The sequence below is a fragment of the Micromys minutus genome, assembly GCF_963924665.1.
Source record: "Micromys minutus genome assembly, chromosome: 24".
In the NCBI taxonomy this organism is placed as follows: domain Eukaryota; kingdom Metazoa; phylum Chordata; class Mammalia; order Rodentia; family Muridae; genus Micromys; species Micromys minutus.
Window position 1 is genome coordinate 29,195,350 of NC_137959.1, and position 20,750 is coordinate 29,216,099.

At 47.4% G+C, this 20,750-nt stretch overlaps 1 protein-coding gene across 2 annotated transcripts; it reads left to right on the forward strand.

The window, feature by feature from the left end:
* The first annotated feature begins 2,431 nt into the window (after positions 1-2,431).
* On the forward strand, positions 2,432-18,009 carry PLA2G15 (phospholipase A2 group XV). Of its 2 annotated transcripts, none has more exons than XM_080937096.1 (6): positions 2,432-2,638; positions 6,418-6,574; positions 10,579-10,697; positions 10,938-11,036; positions 11,427-11,651; positions 13,626-18,009. In XM_080937096.1, exons 1-6 carry the CDS (start codon positions 2,512-2,514, stop codon positions 14,135-14,137), a joined length of 1,239 nt encoding a protein of 412 aa, XP_080793222.1. In that variant the 5' UTR covers positions 2,432-2,511; the 3' UTR covers positions 14,138-18,009. The 2 variants fall into 2 exon arrangements, with proteins under 2 accessions (XP_080793222.1, XP_080793223.1); XM_080937097.1 differs by having other exon boundaries at positions 11,552-11,651; positions 13,626-13,763.
* Positions 18,010-20,750: the final 2,741 nt, after the last annotated feature.

Below are 20,750 nucleotides of genomic sequence, written 5' to 3' on the forward strand. Positions count from 1 at the left end.
AGATGTACAGAGTTCAGGACAGGGTTACGTCTATGGACAAAGACTGAAGAGATGGCAGGGTCACTATGAAAGAAGGGCATTATTGATCCTCTGCCCATACTATCCTAATGCTGAGGTGGCTGAAGTAGAGGAATAATCAGTTGGAGGCCACCCTGGATGTTTTAGTTGCTTTTCTATTGATGGTAGGAAACATCAAGACCAAAAGAAACTTGGGGAGAAAAGGGCTTTTTGGCTTACATATTCTAAAGTACAGCCCACTGAAAGAAATCAAGGCAGGAACCTGAAGGCAGGAGCTGATGCAGAGGTTGTGGAGGAGTGCTGTTCACTGGCTTGCTCTTTATGATTTGCTCTGTCTGTTTTCTTATAGAACCCAGAACCATCTGCCGGGGGAGGCTCCACCCACAGTTGGCTGGACCTTCCCATAACTAAGAAAATCTCCTACAGGCTTAACTGTTCATGGTCTGATCTTACGGAGGCATTTTTTGAACTGAGGTTCCTTTTTCTCAGGGGGAACTTTTTTTTTTTTTTTTTTTTGCCAAGTTGACAGAAAACTAGCCAAGACATTGAGCCACGTAACAAGCCTTCTTTAAAAAGAGGAAGGGAGCTCATCTTCCGATGTTTGTCCGTAGTACCAGCAGAGGTCATTTACCATCCTTCCTTAATCCCGACTCCTGATACTTGGCATGCTTGTGGAAGTGGGGCATCATTAAATCCCAGGTTGAAAACTGTGCCTTTCTTCCAGGACTCTGGTTACCTGAGACTGTTGGTTTGGCAAGATGTTCTTACCGACCAGTGCCCAAGGCTGTCCAAGTCCTCTTGGCTCTGGACTTCTGCCTGTCCCTAGCCTTGGCAGTGTCTCTATGACCCTCTACTGGCCTTCACCAGACCAGTCTGTAGCAACCTTCTATGGGTGCTAGAGATTAAAATAAGGGGGGGGGGTGAGGCTTGAGGTATTGGTTAGTGTGCTTTAAAATATCCTGTTTTCTGGGGCTAGAGAGATGGCTCAGTATATATGAGCACTTGTTGCTCTTCCAGAGGACTACAGTTTGGTTCCCAGTACCCCTATGATGCCTCACAACTGCCTGTAACTCTATTCCAGATTGAAGTCCCTTTTCTGACTTCTGCAGGCACCATGCATGTATGTGATGCACATACACACATGTGGGCAGAAATACTCATACACATAAAATAAAACAAATAAATCATTAAAAATAACCTTCCTAAGCCGTGAGGTGGTGGTGCACACCTTTAGTTCCATCACTGGGGAGGCAGAGGCAGGTGGATCTCTGTAAGTTTGAGGCCAGCCTGGTGAGTACCAGGATACCCAGAACTACACAGAGAAAAATCCTGTCTCAAAAAAAAAAAAAAAAAACAAAAAAACCAAAAACAAACAAACAAACAAACAAAAAAAAAACCAAAAGGAAATGAAATAAACAACTTCCTATTTTGCTATAAAAACTAAGAATTATTGGCAGTAACATGGGGTCAGCTGTTTACCAAGAAGAGGGAAGAAGAGGTGAAGGGTGGGACTGAGCAGTGACCCAAGAGTACACTTGGCCTTCAGAAGGAAATATGTGGAAGGTTATTTCTCAGAAGCACTGGTCAGCTCACACAGTGCTGGCATATTGAGCCTTTTGCCTAATCTGCCTGGGCCCCAGCTCCTGGTTTTTGTCTTCTGCCCTTCCTGAGTTCCCAGGCTTGCATGGACAAGCGCTAAAGTGCCAACGTGAGCTCTTGAGCCCTGTTCTTTGCAGGGGAATCTTACAAATAAACAGTTCAGACTTTCGGATTCAAACCACTTCCACCTCTACTCCTGTGCTGCACTTAAAATAGGGTAACAGACCATTTGAAACAGGCTGACCAGACCTGCTTCTCCCAGACCTGTTTCTTGGGTCCTGCCTGCATTTCTACCAGAAAGGCAGACAGTAAAAGTTTCCTGGGCATAGGCGGCCAAACCTAGATGTCCCTGAGGATGCCAATGTAAAGGCTGTATAAAGGTCCTGGACAGCTGCTGGTCACCAGAGTTCCAAAACAAAACAAAACAAAACAAAACCGAACTATCTAGGACTAACTTCCTCTTTTCTTGTTTAGAGAGGTCGTTCAGCCACAGCAAATGATGGACATGTTTTCGGTTCTTCTGGTGTGGGAAGGCTAGGAATTAGGAATGAGAGCCATTTGAGTGGACTTTAAGAATTGGATCGTGTTGGGTACACGGTGAGACGGGACTGTGCAGTGGCAGGACGATAACCGGGAGATGGGCAGCTCCCATCCGTCGATCGATGCGTTCGGCGAGCAGCACAGTCCCGGAGGTGGGCATGGGCGGGTGGTGAGCTTCGGTGGGAGGGACGCTCCTGGCGGAGAGTTGCAATTGGTAGAGCCTTAGCAAGAGGCGGGTCCTAATTGACTGGTAGCTGCGAGCGGTGGGGTTAAGCACAACGCTGCGGCCCCGGCCTAGGCACGATCCCTGAGCAAGAAAGCAGCCCCTTGGACCTGCGGCCACAGTCTCATGCCATGGATCGCCATTTCTGCACTTGTCGCGAGACCCAGCTCCGGTGTGGCCTCCTGTTCCTCCTGCTTCTACTAATGATGCTGGCAGACCTGGCGCTCCCGGCCCAACGTCACCCCCCAGTGGTTCTGGGTGAGACTTGTGTCCAGTGGGGTGGTGAGTGGATCCTGCAGGATCCAGTGCAGCTAGGGTCTGCTGGGCCGACAGCTCTGTTGTGCAACTGCTTTTGAGCACGAAACCAGAGCATTTGGTTTCTAACCTGGGTCAGTTCGGTTAGCCCACCTCCCGCCATACTGGGCATGGGTGTGGTTTGGCACCCTCTAAAACAAGAGAGCAAGGTGAAGAGATACTGTCCGGTTTTCCACTCTACCTAACAGAGCATCAGCTCCAAACCTTGCCTCGCTATGCCCCCATTTTTTAGCTGGAAAGACTGAGGCAATTCAACCCTACCTCAGCGGGTTCCTAGGTAGTCTGAGAATTGGTCTTAGTCTACCTAGGAGGCATCACCCTCGCCCTCTGTATTTCACTGGGAATGAGTGGTAGCAAGGTTTATCCACCCTGGCCACCAAAATCATTTTTCCTTGCTCTCAGCTTATGGAATGGTTGGCATTGACTTTCGAGGTCTAAGGGAAACAGATGGCTAAGGGAAGGGAAGATAGAGGAAAGGGTTGGGACAACAGTCATGAACTGGCGTTGAAGGAGTCAGGGAGCATGCTTCCACTCTCCCCTACCAGACCTAATTACTCCATTACTCCGGGCTGAATTGAGGCCAGGTGACATTCCCTGCCTACTTGCTCTTCCGTCTCAGACTTGGCAGCTGAGCAGAAATAACAATGTTTCCATATGGTAATAGGCCAGGCTGAAATCTCTAGGAGTCTTAGATGCCTCCTTCAGCCAATGACTGATACTTTTGAACTTGTGTTTCAGCGGTCAGCCAGGACTCCTGTGAACAGAGACATGCTGAAACGTACACTATATAATTCCTCTGCTGCAGCAAAATTCCTGTGCTCTCTCTGTTTCTTTGTTTGTTTGGTTTTGGTCTTGTCTTTTGAAGACAGGGTTTCTCTGTGTAGCCCTGACTCTCTTGGAACTCTCTGTAAACCAGGTTGGCCTTGAACTCAGATACCTACCTGCTTCTGCCTTCCAAGTATTAGGATCAAAGGCATATGCCATCATTCCTGCTTGAGAAACCCTGTCTTGGAAAACAAACAAACAAAATTAGGCATTCTAGGTCAGAAAAGGGCATGGGAGATTCTGAACCTAGGTTCACTGAGATTTGTATACAGTTGGCCCTACCTTTCCCAAGCTCCTTGATGGTAGCAACAGTGGCCCTCAGAAATGAGGACTACATTGGCTAAGTCAGCCTGGGTGAGTGGGCGTCAGAAAAGCCTTTCTGAAATATGCAGGAAGTAAGGTTGGTTGGAAGATGTCTCCAGGCTAGTTGGAATGGAACTGGGGGAAGGTGGGAGGCATGGGTGGTGTGGATCTTGTGACTTATTGGGTCATCTGGACTTTACCCTGGGGATCAGGGTGAAGAAGTCACATGTGAGCGGAAGGAGTTCTAAGAGTAAGGGCATCGGGATGTGTGTGTTCCCTGACCGCATACATGTTTGCTACTTTCTTTTTTGAAGCAGGGTCTCTCTGTAGCCTTGTCCTCCCTTTGCAGATCAGGCTGGCCTTGAACTCATAAGAGATCTTTTTGCCTTTCCCTCCCTAGTACTGGGATTGAAGGAGTGTACCACCACACCTGACTTGTTTGCAACATATTTTTGCCTGGATGGATTGGCACCAACTGCATACATTAATGTATCCTATCCTGACTTTGGCTGTCCTAAATCATAGCAGAGAAGCTTAGATCCTCAAGGATCTTGAGCACCTGCACTCCTGTGCACCTTCTCAAGGATGGGGGCTGCTGCTGTTAACTCAGACCAGAGAGCTGTTTCTAGACACTGTGGGTCGTGAGTTATGGAAGAGGTAGAAAGTTGATCTTGGAGCAGGAGGTGAGATCTTAGGCAAATGGTTTGCATCTCTCTCAGCCTTCTTATCTATTAAGTGAACAAAGAGGGCTTGCAAGAAGGTTCAGTGGACAAAGGGGATTGCTATTGAGCCTGAAGACCTGAGTTCTATCCCCAGATGAAACCAATTCTGGCAAATTGTCCTCCAGCCTCTGCATCTGTGCTGTGCTCTCATCTAACCCCTACATAGACATATAAAGTCAATGTAATTTTACAATGTAAAGGTGACTCTTCCCAGGGTTATTTGAAGTATAAGTTTTGTGTCTGGCTCTTGTCCATGTCTCAGGCAAGTATCTCAGGAAAGGGCCATTGCTATTTTTAGAGGCAAGCCTGACCAGGGCAAGGGGTATCTGGTGGCTTCCTCTTTCACCCATTTCCGAATGGGGACATTGCTCAGCTCATGTGCCCAGTTCACAGGCATGTCATGTAGAGGCTCCCGGCACCCATGACATTCTGAAGTCATTGGGATAACTCCTCAAGCAAGGACATGTGCTGTGCTGGGTCCAAAGACACTGGTCAGAAAAGTCAAGGGGCTCTTTAAAATGACTGGCTCTTAAAAGGGTGTTTCTCCTCAGGCATTGGTAGCACACGCCTTTGATCCTACACTCTGGAGGCAGAGATAGGCAGATCTGAGTTCCAGGACAGTCAGGGCTACACAGAAAAGTCTAGGGGGAAAAAAGGTGGGTGGGTGGAGGGGAGGTTGTCTTTGTAAAGTGTTCAGAATGTAGCCTTTAAGAAGTAGGTGGTTAACTGGCTTTAGATACTGGAAGTTGAAGGGATGGGTGTGAGCCAAGGCCCTAGGGTTTGTATGACCCAAAGACATTGACAGAGGTGGTATCCAGACCTGCTTGGAACTTGGTCACATGCCCTGCCCTGTGGCTAGTGTGGCATGTTATTGCAGATTAACCATCTGCAACGTACCTCAACCATGTTAAGACTTCTCATAAACCCTGTCCTCTGGAACTTTTCTGATCTTTAGCAAGTCCTATGGGCCTTGGTAGGCCTGCTGGTACGATTGTAAGTCTCTCATTTGTGTTTTTTATCATGGCCTCCTTCCGATAAGCCTGTGGTCCCAGCATTTGGCAGGTTGGAGGCAGAAAAAGCAGGTTTTTTATATCAGTGAGACCCTGTCTCAGATAAAAACAAACTAAATATAAGTATACTACCTCTAGATTTAGTTTTTGGTGTAGCACTCTATCTTTTAGAGTGGTTTAAGCCTGGACAGTGAATATATATCTAATGGTAAGGCTGTAGCATTGGCCAAATTTTGGAGGTTCCGAAAAACTCCCATGAGCCTCAAAATCTCTTCTAGTTAGAGTGTGATCTGGGTCCATTAACCTAAGAGAAACCATCAGTAGTTGAGGTCTCAGAGGGATCCACAGCCTCTCTTGGGGACGTGACTTTGGGTTTGAATTCCCTTCTGAATGGCCAATGAGAAAGTTCCATTGAAGATCCAGGAGAGTTATTTTTATCCCATAACATTGCCGGCCCTCCCCACAAATATAGCAAGCCTCTCCTTAAGCCTCCACAGGGTATCTGCTGGCAGCTTCTTTTCTATATGTGAGTACACTGCCACTCTCTTCAGACCCAACAGAAGAGGGCATCTGATCTCATTACAGATGGTTGTGAGCCACCATGTGGTTGCTGGGAATTGAACTCAGGACCTCTGGAAGAGCAGCCAGTGCTCTTAAACCACTGAGCCATCGCTCCAGCCCCTGTAGTGGCTTTTCTATATGAAGGTGGTATCCTGGCCTTTTCTGATTTTTTTTCCCAACCCTGGCATTGTGCTTCAATCTCTGTGTCATCATTCTGGGTGGCTCTTTTGAGGAGTTCAAGAGGCTTGGGAGTCACCAGCTTACTGGGGCCTGGAGCCATGCCTGTCTTTTTCTTCTGCAGTGCCTGGTGATTTGGGTAATCAATTGGAAGCAAAGCTGGACAAGCCAAAAGTTGTACACTACCTTTGCTCCAAGCGGACGGACAGCTACTTCACACTCTGGCTGAATCTTGAGCTGCTTCTGCCTGTTATCATTGACTGCTGGATTGACAATATCAGGTGAGGGTTGGGGCACAAGACCAGGGCTCAAGCATCCAAGGTGCCTAGAGAGGTCTTCAGAGCCCTTGTCCTCGTTCCTCAATAGATGGAAAAATGACCCCTTTTTTTTCTAAGCTCAGTAGCCCTTGATCCGGTCTGGTCTGGTCTGGTCTGGTCTGGTCTGGTCTGGTCTGGTCTGGTCTGGTCTGGTCAGCACTAGCAATAAACTCTCAGAAAGAAGCATGAACTTCCTTTTCTTTGTGCTGTTCCCAGTTCTCCTTTCGTCTAGGTCCCAGACTCAGGGTTGGGTTGTTTTGTTTTTGCCCCTCTTCCCAGACTCAGTGTGGCTTCCCTTCTTCCTCTGCCTGGGTCCTGGCTGAGCCTACCTCTTCAGCTGCTCTTTCCTTCTGCCATATCCACATATCTGCACATTAGTGTGCAGACACGAGGAGACAAAAACAAAAACAACCCCCCCCAAAAAAAACCACTTGATGGCTCACAACCATTTGTAATGGAATCTGACGCCCTCTTCTGGTGTGTCTGAAGACAGGTACAGTGTACTCACATATATAAAATAAATAAATCTTTAAAAAAAATCAAAACAAAGCCCCCCAAACTGGCCTTTGCTGGTACCAAATTTTGTTGGCAAGGAACTGTGTTTTGCCAAATTCAATATAGAAGATATGTTTTTTTTCTGTTATAAAGTGAATAGTATTGGCATCAGAGTATGGTGGATCAAAAACTGTTCTTACTTTGCCGGTCATCTCACTTTTAAAGAACATATGTATGTATGTATATATGTATGTATGTGTGTGTGTTTGTATGTATGTATGTTTCTATGTAGGTAATGCATAGGGGTATGAATGTGGAAGTTAGAGGACAATTTGTAGAAATTAGTTCTCTCCTTCTACAATGCTGGCCCCAGAGACTGAACACAGGATCTCAGACTTGGTAACAAGCATCTTCACCCACTGAGCCATCTTGTGTTCATGCTATGATATGATCAACCCAAACCTCATCAGTTACTAACCATAAATATGTTTGTAAATTAGAAACAAGGTGAGTGTGGTGGTTTTCCTATAATCCCCGAATTCCAGACATGCTGAGGCAGGAGGGTGGTCACAAATTTGAGGCCAGCTTGGGTTACAGGCAAAACATTGTATGCATAAAATATAAATAAATCTTAAAAAAAAAAAGCATGCTTGAATGAATGACTTAGATTTGTACCAGAATACTCTTGAGGTCTGCACAGTAATGAACTTGCCAATGATTAATTTAATTTAGTCCTGAGGCACTCTCTGGAACTGACATTGTCATTAAACTTGCTTTACAGGAAGTGGGGTGTGGCTTGGTGATAAATCACTTGCATATCATACATAAGGCTCTGAATTTGAGCCTTAAAACCACAACCAAGCAAAAGATTTATTTATTTATATATATATATGAGTACACTTGTAGCTGTCTTCAGACACAGCAGAAGAGGGTATCAGGTCTCATTACAGATGGTTGTGAGATTACAGATCCCATGTGGTTGCTGGGATTTGAACTCAGGACCTCTGAAAGAGCAGTCTGAGCCATCTCTCCAGCCCCAGGACAGGATTTCTTTGGCCATCTTAGAACTTGTTCTGTGAACCAGGCTGGCCTCAAACTCAGAGAAAGAGAAAGAGAGAGATCCTCCTGCCTCTGCCTCCTGAGTGTGGTATTCTAAGGTTCCCCTTGCAGACAGAAGCCTCTAAAGGCCGAGACTATGTGTTTCTTTTTGTCTGTTTGTTTCTAGATTTATTTTATTATTTTATGTGTATGATTGTTTTGCTTTCATATATGTAAGTGTACTCTGTACTGGGTGCCAATGAAAGTCAGAGAAGATATCAGATCCCCTAGGACTGGGAGTTACAGATGGTTGTGAGCCACCATATGGGCGCTGGGAATTGAACCTGGGTCCTCTGCAAAAGCAACAAGTACTCTTAATAGCTAAGCCAAATTGAAGAACATAGTTGGTGCTGGCAAATGCTTGAGCTGAACTTCGTTGATTAAAAGCTTTTCCCAGAGACCTGCTAGCTGGTCTTCTGGCACTCAGTCCATCCCGTTGTGTATACTATCCTCTTTGTTGACTGACTCTTTGGTGTGTGGTTGCAGCTATTCCTGGGCTGTTGATCTACATTTCTATTTCTGTCCTGGAGGCACATGGCCTCAGGTGCTGCCAGTGGAGGCACAGGCTGATACTGACAGGAACCTTTGTCTTCACTGCTCCTCTGACCTGTTCAGATTTTCATCTTGCACAAAGTTGCCTTGGCTTTTCACACCCATTTTCTGCACTTTGCTGGTATCTACCGAGAGTGGCCTTGGGCCCTGTCATGTGGCCAATGTCAAGTTTTATTTGTTTTTTTTTTTTTTTTTTTTTTTTTTTCTTTTTGAGACAGGCTTTCTCTGTGTAGCCAAGGCTGTCCTGGAACTTGTTCTATAGACCAGGCTGGCCTTGAACTCACAGAGATACACTTGTCTGCCTCCTTAGTGCTGGGATTATTAAAAGCATATACCATCATTTAGTATGTATGGATTTTTCTGCCTTCCTGTGTGCTTGTGTGCCAGGTGTGTACAGTCAGTGCCTGTGGAGAATCCTCTAGAACTGGAGTTATAGATGGTATGAACCACCATGTGGGTACTGGGACTTGAACTCCAGGTTCTCTGAAACAGCAACAAGTGCTTTTAACCATTGAGCCCTCTTTCCAAGCCTCTTGGTAATTGATCTTTAATGACTGTAGGATTCAGGACCACTAATAAATTCAGCTTTTCTTGGGCATATTTGCCTCTGGTGTTTCCTATTTCTTCTCCAGGTTTTTCAGATGCCTGACCTAAGGAAGGAGAGTAGAGCAGTCATATACTGCTCTGAGTTTGGTTTTGTTTTTTTATGGCAACCACAGAAGCTATGCGATGATAAAATCTTGAGTTAGGAGCTGCTAAATCTGTGGTAGTGTGTTGCGCAGCAACAGAACAGTCACGAAGGATTGCTAAGAAGAGGGCAGTCCCTATCACTGCATTTAGGAATTGGCAGACAAACTCTGGATGTTGTGGATTCTGAGCAGGTCACGTGGTATGGTCCATTCCCTTTCTCTTTGAATGGCACACCTTGGGAGAGTGCCCGTGCCCAGCACAAGTGGGTCTACAATACAGGTTTCTCCTGTCTCTCCCCACCTGCTCCCATAATTCCTCTGGGCTTTGTCCACCCTCTCTCCCACCCATCTGAATAGGCGTCATGGGTGCTCATGTGAGGTGGCCATATCTGCTGTATGCTTTCCTCGACGTCTGCCTTGCTCTGTGATGTGTTAGGAGGGATGGGAGGCACCAACAAAAGTAGGCTGCTTCCTGGGATCAAGAATGATGTTGGCGACTTGGTGGCTATAACTGGTGTTTTCTTCTTCCCTGGTCCAAGGCCCTCGTTCTAGGTGAGGGGACATCTGGAGAAGGGAATTTGCTTTGGGGCTCTCCACCCTGTTAGTCTCTGGAGTGAGCCTTCATGGAGTTCTCATTTGGATTTTGTTATTCTGATGCTCTGTACTGTTGGGGGTTTTTGTTTGCTTGTTTGTTTGAGACAGGGTCTCTTGCAGCCCAGGCTAGTCTCAAACTTATATGTAAATGAGAATATCCTTGATTGCTTAATCTTCCCAACTCCACCCCCCCAAGTCTATGTCTGACGTTGACCTGTGTTTTTTTTTTTAAGATTTATTTTATGTATGTGAGTACACTGTAGCTGTCTTCAGACACACCAGAGGAGGGCATCAGATCCCATTACAGATGGTTGTGAGCCACCATGTGGTGGCTGGACATTGAACTTAGGACTTGTGGAAGAGTCAGTGCTCTTAACCGCTGAGCCATCTCTCTAGCCCGTTATTATTTTTTAGACTCCTTTAGATTTCAGACCAAATCAGGGTGTGAGACTGGAGTGTGGGTAAGGTCACAGAGCAGTACTGAGACATACTAAGCTTAGTGGTACCAGGGAGTTACTAACTCACTGTCTTCACTGACAGGTTGGTTTACAACAGAACATCTCGGGCCACCCAGTTTCCCGATGGTGTAGATGTGCGTGTCCCTGGCTTTGGGGAAACATTTTCTGTGGAATTTTTAGACCCCAGCAAAAGGAACGTGGGTATGTAGCTCTTGCTCCTTGCCTCCAGGGTATGTGACTGGGGGCTCTAGGCTCCAGTGGGTCCCTAGAATATGAGAAGCACTATGTTGCTTTGAAGGGGTAGCCTGTGAGTGCTCTTTGATTAGTGGACACAAATTCCTTTTCCATTTCTTCAGGGTGACAGATGTCATTGTCTCTGTGGGTGGTGTGGGGAGCTAACACTGGTTATATTTTATGTAATTCTGTGCATTCTGTTCGTAGGTTCCTATTTCTACACTATGGTGGAGAGCCTTGTGGGCTGGGGCTACACACGGGGTGAAGATGTCCGAGCTGCTCCCTATGATTGGCGCCGGGCCCCAAGTAAGGAATCACCCTATCCCCAACCTGTTCCATTCCCTAGGGATCGGGAGGCAGGAATAAGGTAGTCTTGGCCACTAATAATCCTTGGGCTCTCTCCAAGTCTCTGGCTTCCTGTGCATTGGCACCGCCACCAGCTCTGATCAGTCTTACCTTATCTTTCCCTGTCATTCATTCTAGGATTTCTGGACCTCTGTCTGAGTCTTGGCAGGGGCAGTGGGGGGAAGGGTCTCTTTGCTCTCTTTTTATTGATCTTTTGGGGGAACTAGTATTCTTCTACTTAGTCTCCAACACTCTCTGCACCCTGTAGTCCTGGGTCTGGTCTGTAGCTTAGTTAGTGGTTCAGGTCCCAGGACACTTCCTGCCTGACCCCTGCTTGGCTCTGGCATGCAGATGAAAACGGGCCCTACTTCTTGGCCCTCCGAGAGATGATCGAGGAGATGTACCAGATGTATGGGGGCCCCGTGGTGCTGGTCGCCCACAGCATGGGCAACATGTACGTGCTCTACTTTCTGCAGCGGCAACCACAGGCCTGGAAGGACAAGTATATCCACGCCTTCGTCTCACTGGGCGCGCCCTGGGGGGGCGTGGCCAAGACCCTTCGTGTCCTGGCCTCAGGTAAGACCTCCCTCACCCCTCATGGATGACTGTTCCCAGGAATGCTTTCTCGTGTCTTCTGTGGTCTCACTCCTCATGCTTCCTCCATGAACTAACAGAAAGAAGCCTTCTATTTTAAATGTCCATTTCTGGGGGACCCCGTGAGATGGTTCAGTAGTAAAGGAGTTTGCTGTACAAGCTCAAGAGCTTGAGTTCAATCCCCAGAACCAGTATAAAGGTGAAAGGAGAGAACCAGCTTCACAAAGTTGTCCTCTGGCCTCAGTGGCATGTGTGCTCATATACGTAACACATACACACAATAATTAGTTAAAAAGAAAAACAAATATCTATTTTCTTCTCTTCAAAGGAAAATTTAATGCTGTGGCTTGTGAGCTGGGTCAGCAGGTCAAGGTTGTTGTCAAGTCTGAGGATCTGAATACAGTCCCCAGAACTCACACGGGAGAAGGAGAGAACCAGTTGTCTTCTTACTTCCACATGCACGCTGTAGCACTCATATGAGGGGACACACACACAAAGAGAAAATCTAATACAACCCTTGGTTTCTCCTCTTTAGTTGATAGTCCTTGTAATTTGTGTAATCTGTTGTAAACATGTACATACACACAAACACAGTGCTGTATACCTGACTGGCAGAACTTGATTTGACCCACAGTTCTTTGGGGTCCCTTCTCAAACCTTTCTCAGCCATCCCCACTTTGCCTCATTAGGAGGAAGGCTGACTGCCATATCCCGTTTCTAAGTTTCACCTGCCTCTGTGGGCAGTTCAGGGAGGCAGAGGTGGTGGTGATCTGGCTGGGTCTGTTCGCTTGGTAGTTGGGAAAGTCAATCCTCTCTTGGACCTTCTCCAACCTCCAACTGACTTGCATTTTCATGACTGTAGGACTGATCATCTCAGCCATAGAACAGGGCCTCCGTGCAGAAAAAAAGCTCCCCAACCCTCCATCATGACTGAGTGGTAGTCCTGAGGACCCCTCACTTGGGGACTGTGAGCCAGGACCATCTTAAGAATCCCTAGACAGTCTTTCTGCCATCACTGGTCCCTCCTGACCTGCAGGTCGGGTTCATACTCTCTCCCAGTGATCCTGAATTGAGAGGGCAATAGCTTAATGGCTCAGTGGCTCAGATGCTTTGATACAGGGAGTATTCATCACAGTCATGCTTTGCCATTCCTGGGCTTACAGGAAGAGATGAGGGCACCTTCAGAATGGGGCAGTGGGGCATAAAGATTCAGGCATTGCCCATCTCAAAGCTTCCCTGTGAAACCCCTTCAATCTTTGCCTCAGATATAGAAACTGCTTTCAGCTCTAGAAACCCAGGGGTGGAAGAGATGGAAATCCATGCACTCCTTGGAGTTTCCTCTTCCCCAAGGATTCTAGTGGTAGCAGGCAAAGCTGAGGCCCTGGGGTCAGTAAACAATGCCTCCCTGCTTGAGACAGTGTTGGATAATGGACTCTGATAGTACTTGAACCAGTCAGTAGCCCCTGTCTAAGTTGCATCAGCCCCTGAAGTCTCACTAGGTGATGGGAAGAGCTGACTCCAGCTGTAGCTCCTCACCCTCTTGCTTCCAGCAAGTCTAGCCTCCTGGGCCTGAGAAAGGCATGTAAATCTTTCAATGTGATAAAACAGAAACAAGCAAACAGTGACAAAACAGCTGGCCTATTGACTTGCAGCTTCACTGAAGACAAAACTTGTGCCTACAGGCATGGTGATAGGTGCTTAGCAGAGGGTGTCCTTCACAGATGAGTGAATGTAATAAACAGCATGAGGGGCGGGGCAGGAGTGCTCTCTGAACCTCTGATGAGGAAATACATGTAAGTTTTCCACATACAGAAAGACAAAGAAAGAAAAGCCCGTGGTATGTGGATGGGAACATGATGCTAACTAGCAGTCTAAGGTTATGGAGTTGGCTGATCCATTGGTTGGGTTGGTGAACTTCCTTCCTGAGCGCAGGCTGATAGAGCTTTGTCCTTCCAGGTGACAATAATCGCATCCCTGTCATTGGGCCACTGAAGATCCGGGAACAGCAGCGATCCGCTGTCTCCACCAGCTGGCTACTGCCATACAACCACACGTGGTCACACGAAAAGGTGTTTGTGCGCACACCCACAGCTAACTACACACTCCGGGACTACCACCGGTTCTTCCAGGACATCGGCTTCGAAGATGGCTGGTTCATGCGGCAGGACACAGAAGGGCTGGTCGAAGCCTTGATGCCGCCAGGTGTGGAGCTGCACTGCTTGTACGGGACCGGTGTCCCCACACCAAACTCTTTCTACTATGAGAGCTTTCCTGATCGAGACCCAAAAATCTGCTTTGGGGATGGTGATGGCACAGTGAACTTGGAGAGTGTCCTGCAGTGCCAAGCCTGGCAGAACCGCCAAGAGCACAAAATATCCTTGCAGGAGCTGCCAGGAAGTGAACACATTGAGATGCTAGCCAATGCCACTACCTTGGCTTATCTGAAACGTGTGCTTCTAGAACCTTGATTTCCTATGCCAGGCCGGGCTGCTGGATGGCTGGACCACAGGGCTTCTCTTGGCCTCTGACTCTTTCTTGGTCTCCGAGCTTGGCAAGGGTCTGTGACCATCATTCAAGGTCTTAGGAGGCATCTGCCTCAGGGGGATGCTATTTCTTAACCTTCTTATGTAAAATGGCAGTGAAGAAGGAAGAAGTGTGGACTCAGAGGACATTTGATGGAAAAATGCTGCTACTGATGATGCATTATGACCTCACGCCAGCTCTGGAGGCTGGATTGTTTGGCTCCTCACCCCAGTCCCTAACTTGGGCCGTGCAATCCTCTTAGCTCTCTGGTCTTTCTACTCTAGCCCACTGGGCCCTAACCTTCCCTTGAGGGATGTTAGTTACTAAGCTGGTGTCCTGCCATGGAAGGTTCCACAGAGATCCTTAGGTGACCTTCCCACACATTGGCCTCAGGTAACCTACTACACTGGCCATAGGTGGCTAGAGCTGCTGGCTTCCCTGTGACCTCACTGGTAGACATTCTGAGTGTGGGGTCTCCTGGAGGCAGTCAGGTAAACCCCCGTGGGCAGGGCAGTTGGTTGTGTTCTCCCTGATTGGATTATTTACAGTCCGTTCCTACCTCTCATCTAGTAGCATGCTAGTTCTGGACTGGGCAGAAGAGGACCTCTCAACTCTGGGGGGCCATGTCCTAGGATTCCTGATCTCCCTGCTTGTGACGTAGGTTCCAGTACTGAAGCTGGCTCTGTTGGTTCTGGGACTATAGTTTTAGTGGGGCAGGGCCTAATGGCACGCCTTCTCTTAAGGTTCTTAGGAAGAAAGTAAGCTCAAAGGAACAACCATGGTTGCTTAGACCTTCCCATGAGCCACGTTCTTGAGAACTCCATGGTGCACCCTGCTATAGGGTCTTTCTAGCATCTACTGGGCTGGCACGGGGTTGAGAGGTGGTAGAGTTGCTGCCCAACACTTGCTACCATCAGGCAGCTGAATGGGTTTTGGTTTGCAGGAAACAGTCCAGAGATCTGAAAGGGCTCCCAAGAGAGCTAGGAACTTAGAGTTCCAGCTAGGGGGTTTTTGTTTGTTTGTTTGCCCCAGGGGTGTCACGTGATATCTGTGTGACAGCAGAGGTGGGGAATCTGGGCCTGCCTTAGGGACAGTGGATCTGACTATAAGCTTGGGTCAGCTTTTAGGTTAGGGTCTCAAAATCACTCGGAGGCTGGACCACACTGCCTTCCCAAATCGTTTCTGGCGCTGAACTTCCCCTGTTAAGCACATTCCTGTCATCTGTCCCTCACCTGAGTGGTGGGACCCTCCACTTGGGGTCCTGAGCAAGCTGTACCTCGATTTTGGCAATAAAAGTATTCTGGATGCTGGAAGGTGCCTTGTTGTGCCCTGAGCATGAGAGGAGGGAGCCATGGCGTATGAAGGCGCTGTAGCGGTGGGTGCTTGGTCTGTAACTTTACTGGGGCCTTACTGAGATCTCAACATTATCCCTCTGCCTTCGCTTTACACTTTTGCCCTGTTCTCTGGAATTGTGTCTCTTGTACAGTCTTCTGTACAGTCCGCAGTGTGATGCCCCAAAGCTGAGGGCGAAGATAAAGGATAAGCCTGCAAGTGACCCTGGCTGCATCCCCTGGGCTCTTCCTCCCTCAGCTTCTGGTCTCAGCATCCTTTGGTGTGGTACTGACTCCCCTGCAGGCTTTATAGCAGGCAGGGAAAGAGTAGGTTGAAGAAAGAGTGAAACTTGGCTCAGCCCAATTTCATGGTTGCAGATGCTAGACCAGGACTTTTTAGAGATGGCAATGAACTCAGTTCCAAGTGCATAACAATTTAAGGCATGTTTGTGGTGAAGCTCTTTGCAAAGTACATATGGCTTCATCCATAGCATAGTTTCTTGACTTTGAAATAATGCTTTATATAAGGGAGAATGACTGAGGTCAATCTGTGGGATCGGCTTGGTCCTAAGATAATGTATCAGTCACTTAGGCTGTTGGAAACACAAGTGACATCACTCATAAGAATGGGTCTTATGGCCTAAAAGCACTGTTCAAGATTTTGAATTTAAAACTCATTTTAGGAGGTCACCTTTCCTAGACTCAGCATCTTACCCGCATACCTTCTGAGTCTGAACAGGAAGCCATACAAAGAGATCAGATACAGGCCTGCTACAATTTCGCCAGAGGGCCTATGCTTCTGATACTGGGAAGCTGTCACCAGCGCTGAAAACCTAGGAGGGGAAGACAGAGGTCCATAGTCTCCTGTGAGCTTTCCTATTCTCAAGATTCTAGCAGGAGTGAGAGAGAGACTAGCTTAGAGAGGGATGAGATGATGACTAAGACATAGCACACAGAGATGGATAAAGGGAGTGTCTGAAATAGGGACGCATGCAGAGGGATTGGTTCAATACTAGTTTCCATTGAGTTGCCCAGACTAGGCTCCAGGTGTTAATACACTCTGTGCCACTAGGGGGCGATCTAAGCCTCGTACCAAGTGTAATGCATAAAAGGAAGGGGATGGTCAAGAAGAATGAGGTTTCTCTTTTTCCCCTTTGTCTCTGTCGCCCCTTTTCTCCCCTTCCCTCACAATAAACCTTTCTAAAATAAAGAAGTCGGATGAGGTATGGACACTCGAGTCCCCCTCCCCCAATCCAACTCTTTTTGAGCCCTATGGGTACCTCAGTTTCATAGCTGCAGAGAAGGCATTCTGACAGTGTCAGCCCATTTGCTTGAGTGGCCTTTTGACTTCCCTGAGCCTCAGCTTTCTTATCTGATAAACGAGGATAAGTAATTATCCTGCAGGGTGCACCTGTAGAACAACAGTGCTGATGTTGGACCTCATCTGATCCGGTGTCCAGTACATCGTGAGTTTTCTTCAGCTGAGCAGCTTCTCTTTGTGGATGTGAGACAGCAAGGCCAGAGGTCTAGATGGAAGCCAGATTTCTCTAAATAACTATTGCAGTGACAAATGGGCAGCTCTCACCGAATGGAGAGAGACTGATTCTAGAAGCAAGGGTCAGGCTCAACTGACCTAAATATATTCAGGCTCACTTATTATTCCAGAAGGTGTGTAAGGATGTAAGGGCATCCAGCTGCTGCCCAGGCTGAGTTACCTACAGCAGTTTCCCTCCTCCATATACCAGCAGTCACTGCCAGACTTACTATCTGTGGATAGGTAGGTAACAGGGTTTCTCAGGTGAGGTAGGGAGTTTACATCAAAGAAGTATTGGTGAGTCCCATACCCTGCTCCCGACTCCTTACACCCCCTACCCTTCCTCTTGCCAGGAAGTCAGAGTCTGGCTGCAGGCTTGTGCTGGGAAATCTCCCTCATCCTCAGAAGACCTGTCTTTAGACTCGACCATGCTCCTTTGGAGCTGAAGCCTGAACTTGGGGCCCTTTTCAGCTGCATCCGAGACTCTTTAAGGGTTCTAAGAAGAGAATCCAAGAAGGGCAGCACCTACAAGGGGTCCTCAAGGATTGCATCCTAGGCCTATGTTGTTCAGCTCCAAAGAAACCTGGGACAAAGGGCTGAGGTTCCTATTAACATATCAATTGCCATATTAACTTGCATCTGCCAGGCTCTCCCAGACCTTTCCAGCCTCTGAACTTGCTTCCCTTCCCCCAGCTTCTCTTTCCTGTACACTCCGACATTTTTACTAAATGTTCTCTTGGTTCTTCTCTTAGTCTCTTGGTCCTTGCCTCCTCTCTTCATTCATTTGCCCTCTCTTCTCTCCCCTCTCTCTTCTTTCCTGCTTGCCCCCACGCCCTCACCTCTCCTGGCCTGGTCTATTCTGTAGGCCATGTTCAGTCTGGACTCTTCCAAATGCCTCTGGCTGTACTCTCCCTCAGATTTACAATAAAAACCTTCTTTCTCTTCAACTGTACTTAGGAGTGATCATGTCTCTATTTTTTCAACAGGAAGGAGGAAGGAAGCGTTTTAGGAGAGGTTCAATTAATTATTTGTTTTTTCCAGATAAGAGCTTCTCTGTGTATCTCTGGCTGTACTGAAACTCACTCTGTAGACCAGGCTGGTCCGGAACTCAGAAATCCCCCTGCCTCTACCTCTGGAGTGCTGGGAGTGATAAGTTATTTCTCCCATTGTGAAATGAGCCAATTCAAGTGTGATGAGATTATATTAGATTATTGGGAAACTGCTCTTGGGTGGGAGAGTTCACTGTCACCAAGGAGGCCAGGAAGTCACTTTAGGGAGAGGGGATTGGAGGGGGGAGGAAGGGACCAAAATGATTGGATTATGTAGGGAAGAGCCTGGGGGTGCCCCCCCCCCCCCCCCCCGCCCAGGGACTGAGGGATGCTGGGAGAAGCTGGAGGCCAGCTCTGCTTTGACGTTTAAAATAAGCACTTTAGGTCCTAAACCAAACAGTGAGAACCACCACTGATTGGTTTCGAGGCTTTTTTTTTTTTTAGGTGTTTTAATTTTTAATTGGGTGTGTATGTGAGTATGTGCAGATGCCTCCAGAGGCACTCTTACCTGATGGGTCATCTCTCCAGCCCCTTTAGAGGAGATTTGAAGTCATTTCAGTCTGTATTTCAGCATATCTCCTACCCCATGAGGATGTTAGGGTCACAGGTCCTGTTATCTCAACATGACTTTGACATTACAAATTTTACACCTCGTAGAACCACCTAACCGAGTTACAAATGTTCACACTTTGTCGAATTTCACAATCAAACAAAACCAATCTCATTTTAAGTAGCTTTGGGTGGGGTATGGAGTGCTTGAGACAGGTGCTTCGGATAGGACTGCGGCAGGTGGCTTCCAATGGGCGTGCAGAGTGGGGAGAGTTCAGTTATTGTGAATTTCCAGATGGAGTGGGTGGGAAGAAGGGTTTGAGTGACTGGGAAGCAGTGTGTGGTGAATTGTGGACAAAAAGATCATGGTACCAGATTTGGAGTTACAGACTGTTCCTCAACAAACTAGGTTTAGCCATGCATCCTTCATAAACTGATACAGGGAGCTAAATTAATAATAAAAAGCAGAAAAATATTTATTTAAGGACAAAGATAACCAGTGACTCCCTCAAGGGCTTCCTGATATGAAAACAGAGCTTAATTTTTATTTTCAAGACAAGAGTTCTCTGTACTAGCCTGCAGTCCCAGAACTGCTCTGTATACTAGGTTGGCCTGGAACCGGAGATCTGTCTCTGCCTTCTGAGTGCTGGGATAAAAGGCCTGTGCCACCACCACCCAGGAGGGTTTAAAAATTGCTTGTTTTTTATTTTGAAACAGGGTCTAACTGTGTAACCCTTGGCTGAACTTGAACTCACCGAGATCCACCTTCCTCTGCCCCTCCCCCTCAGATTAAGGGCAGGTGTCACTAAACTCGGCTAATTTTAAAGATTTTATTTATATGAGTACACACCATAAAACACACCAGAAGGGGGAATCAGATTTCATTACAGATGGTTGTGAGCCACCATGTGGTTGCTGGGAATTGAACTCAGGACCTCTGGAAGAGCAGTCGGTGCTCTTAACTGCGGAACCATCTCTCCAGTTCACTCTGCTAATTTTAATTTAAAAAAAATTTTTGTGTATGTTTGCCTGTATGCATAGTGTACCACATGGGTGCCTGCTGGGTCTGGAAAAACTTGGGTAACAGGTGGTTGTGAGCTACCATGGAGGTGATGAAAATAGAATCCCTTTTCTCTGCAATGCTTTTAAGTGTTTACAACCCCCCCTTCCTACCCCCCTCCTCCCCCCTCCGTCCCGCCTCCAAAAGGGTTTCTTTGTGTAACAGAGCCTTGGCTGTCCTGGACTCAGTAAACCAGGCTGGCCTCGAATTCACAAAGATTGACTTCTCTCTGCCTCCTGAGTGCTGAGATTGAAGGTATAAGCCACCATTCCCGACACTATTTAATTCTTAATAAGGTTTTAAATCTTAAGCCAGAAATGGAGAAAGAAGGGGGTGGGAGCGGTCCCTTGCAAACAAACTCCAAGTCTGTCTCTTTCAAGGTTATCTGACAAGTTGTAAAAATTTTCTCCGGGAGATAAGTTCCTCCTTTGGATGCTTCAGCCTCTTCCTCTTCTCGTAGGCTATTCCTGGAGAAAATACTGATTTCTTGGGGTCCACTTTTGTTTTCTTTTTAAAAGTCTGATAGCCTAAGAGCACGGCTATCTTTTTAGAATATATTTATTCCTGCCAGACTGTTCGAAGGTCCAGTGGAATATAAAAGGTCTTGGAATGAACGCCAGCGCCACTAGAGAAAAAGATAACCTAAAAGGAGATGGAGGAACAACCAGCGGGAGAAGAAAAGGACAGGATGTTGCAGCTTCCCTAAGAGGGGCGTCAGTAGGGTCGAGGGAAACCAGGACAAAGCCAAGAGAGCAAGAAGTGGCATCCTTCCAGGGTCGAATTGAATCTGAACTGAATGTCAGAGAGCCGGTCCCGGGAGTGTATTTCTTTCTGGGTTCCCCAGGCTGAAGGGCGGCAGTTATCTAGATGGGGAGGCGGTCCAGAGCTCTTTGTGTCAACTGTCTGGGGTCTCACCAGGCTGGCGTGCAGTCCCCACCAAAGGCCAAGAAGGAAAAGGAGTGTGTGGGCCCTTTAGAGCTCCAAGCAGCAGCATCCTCATGTGGAGCCCCAGAGGCTTCAAGTGACTGCGTGGGG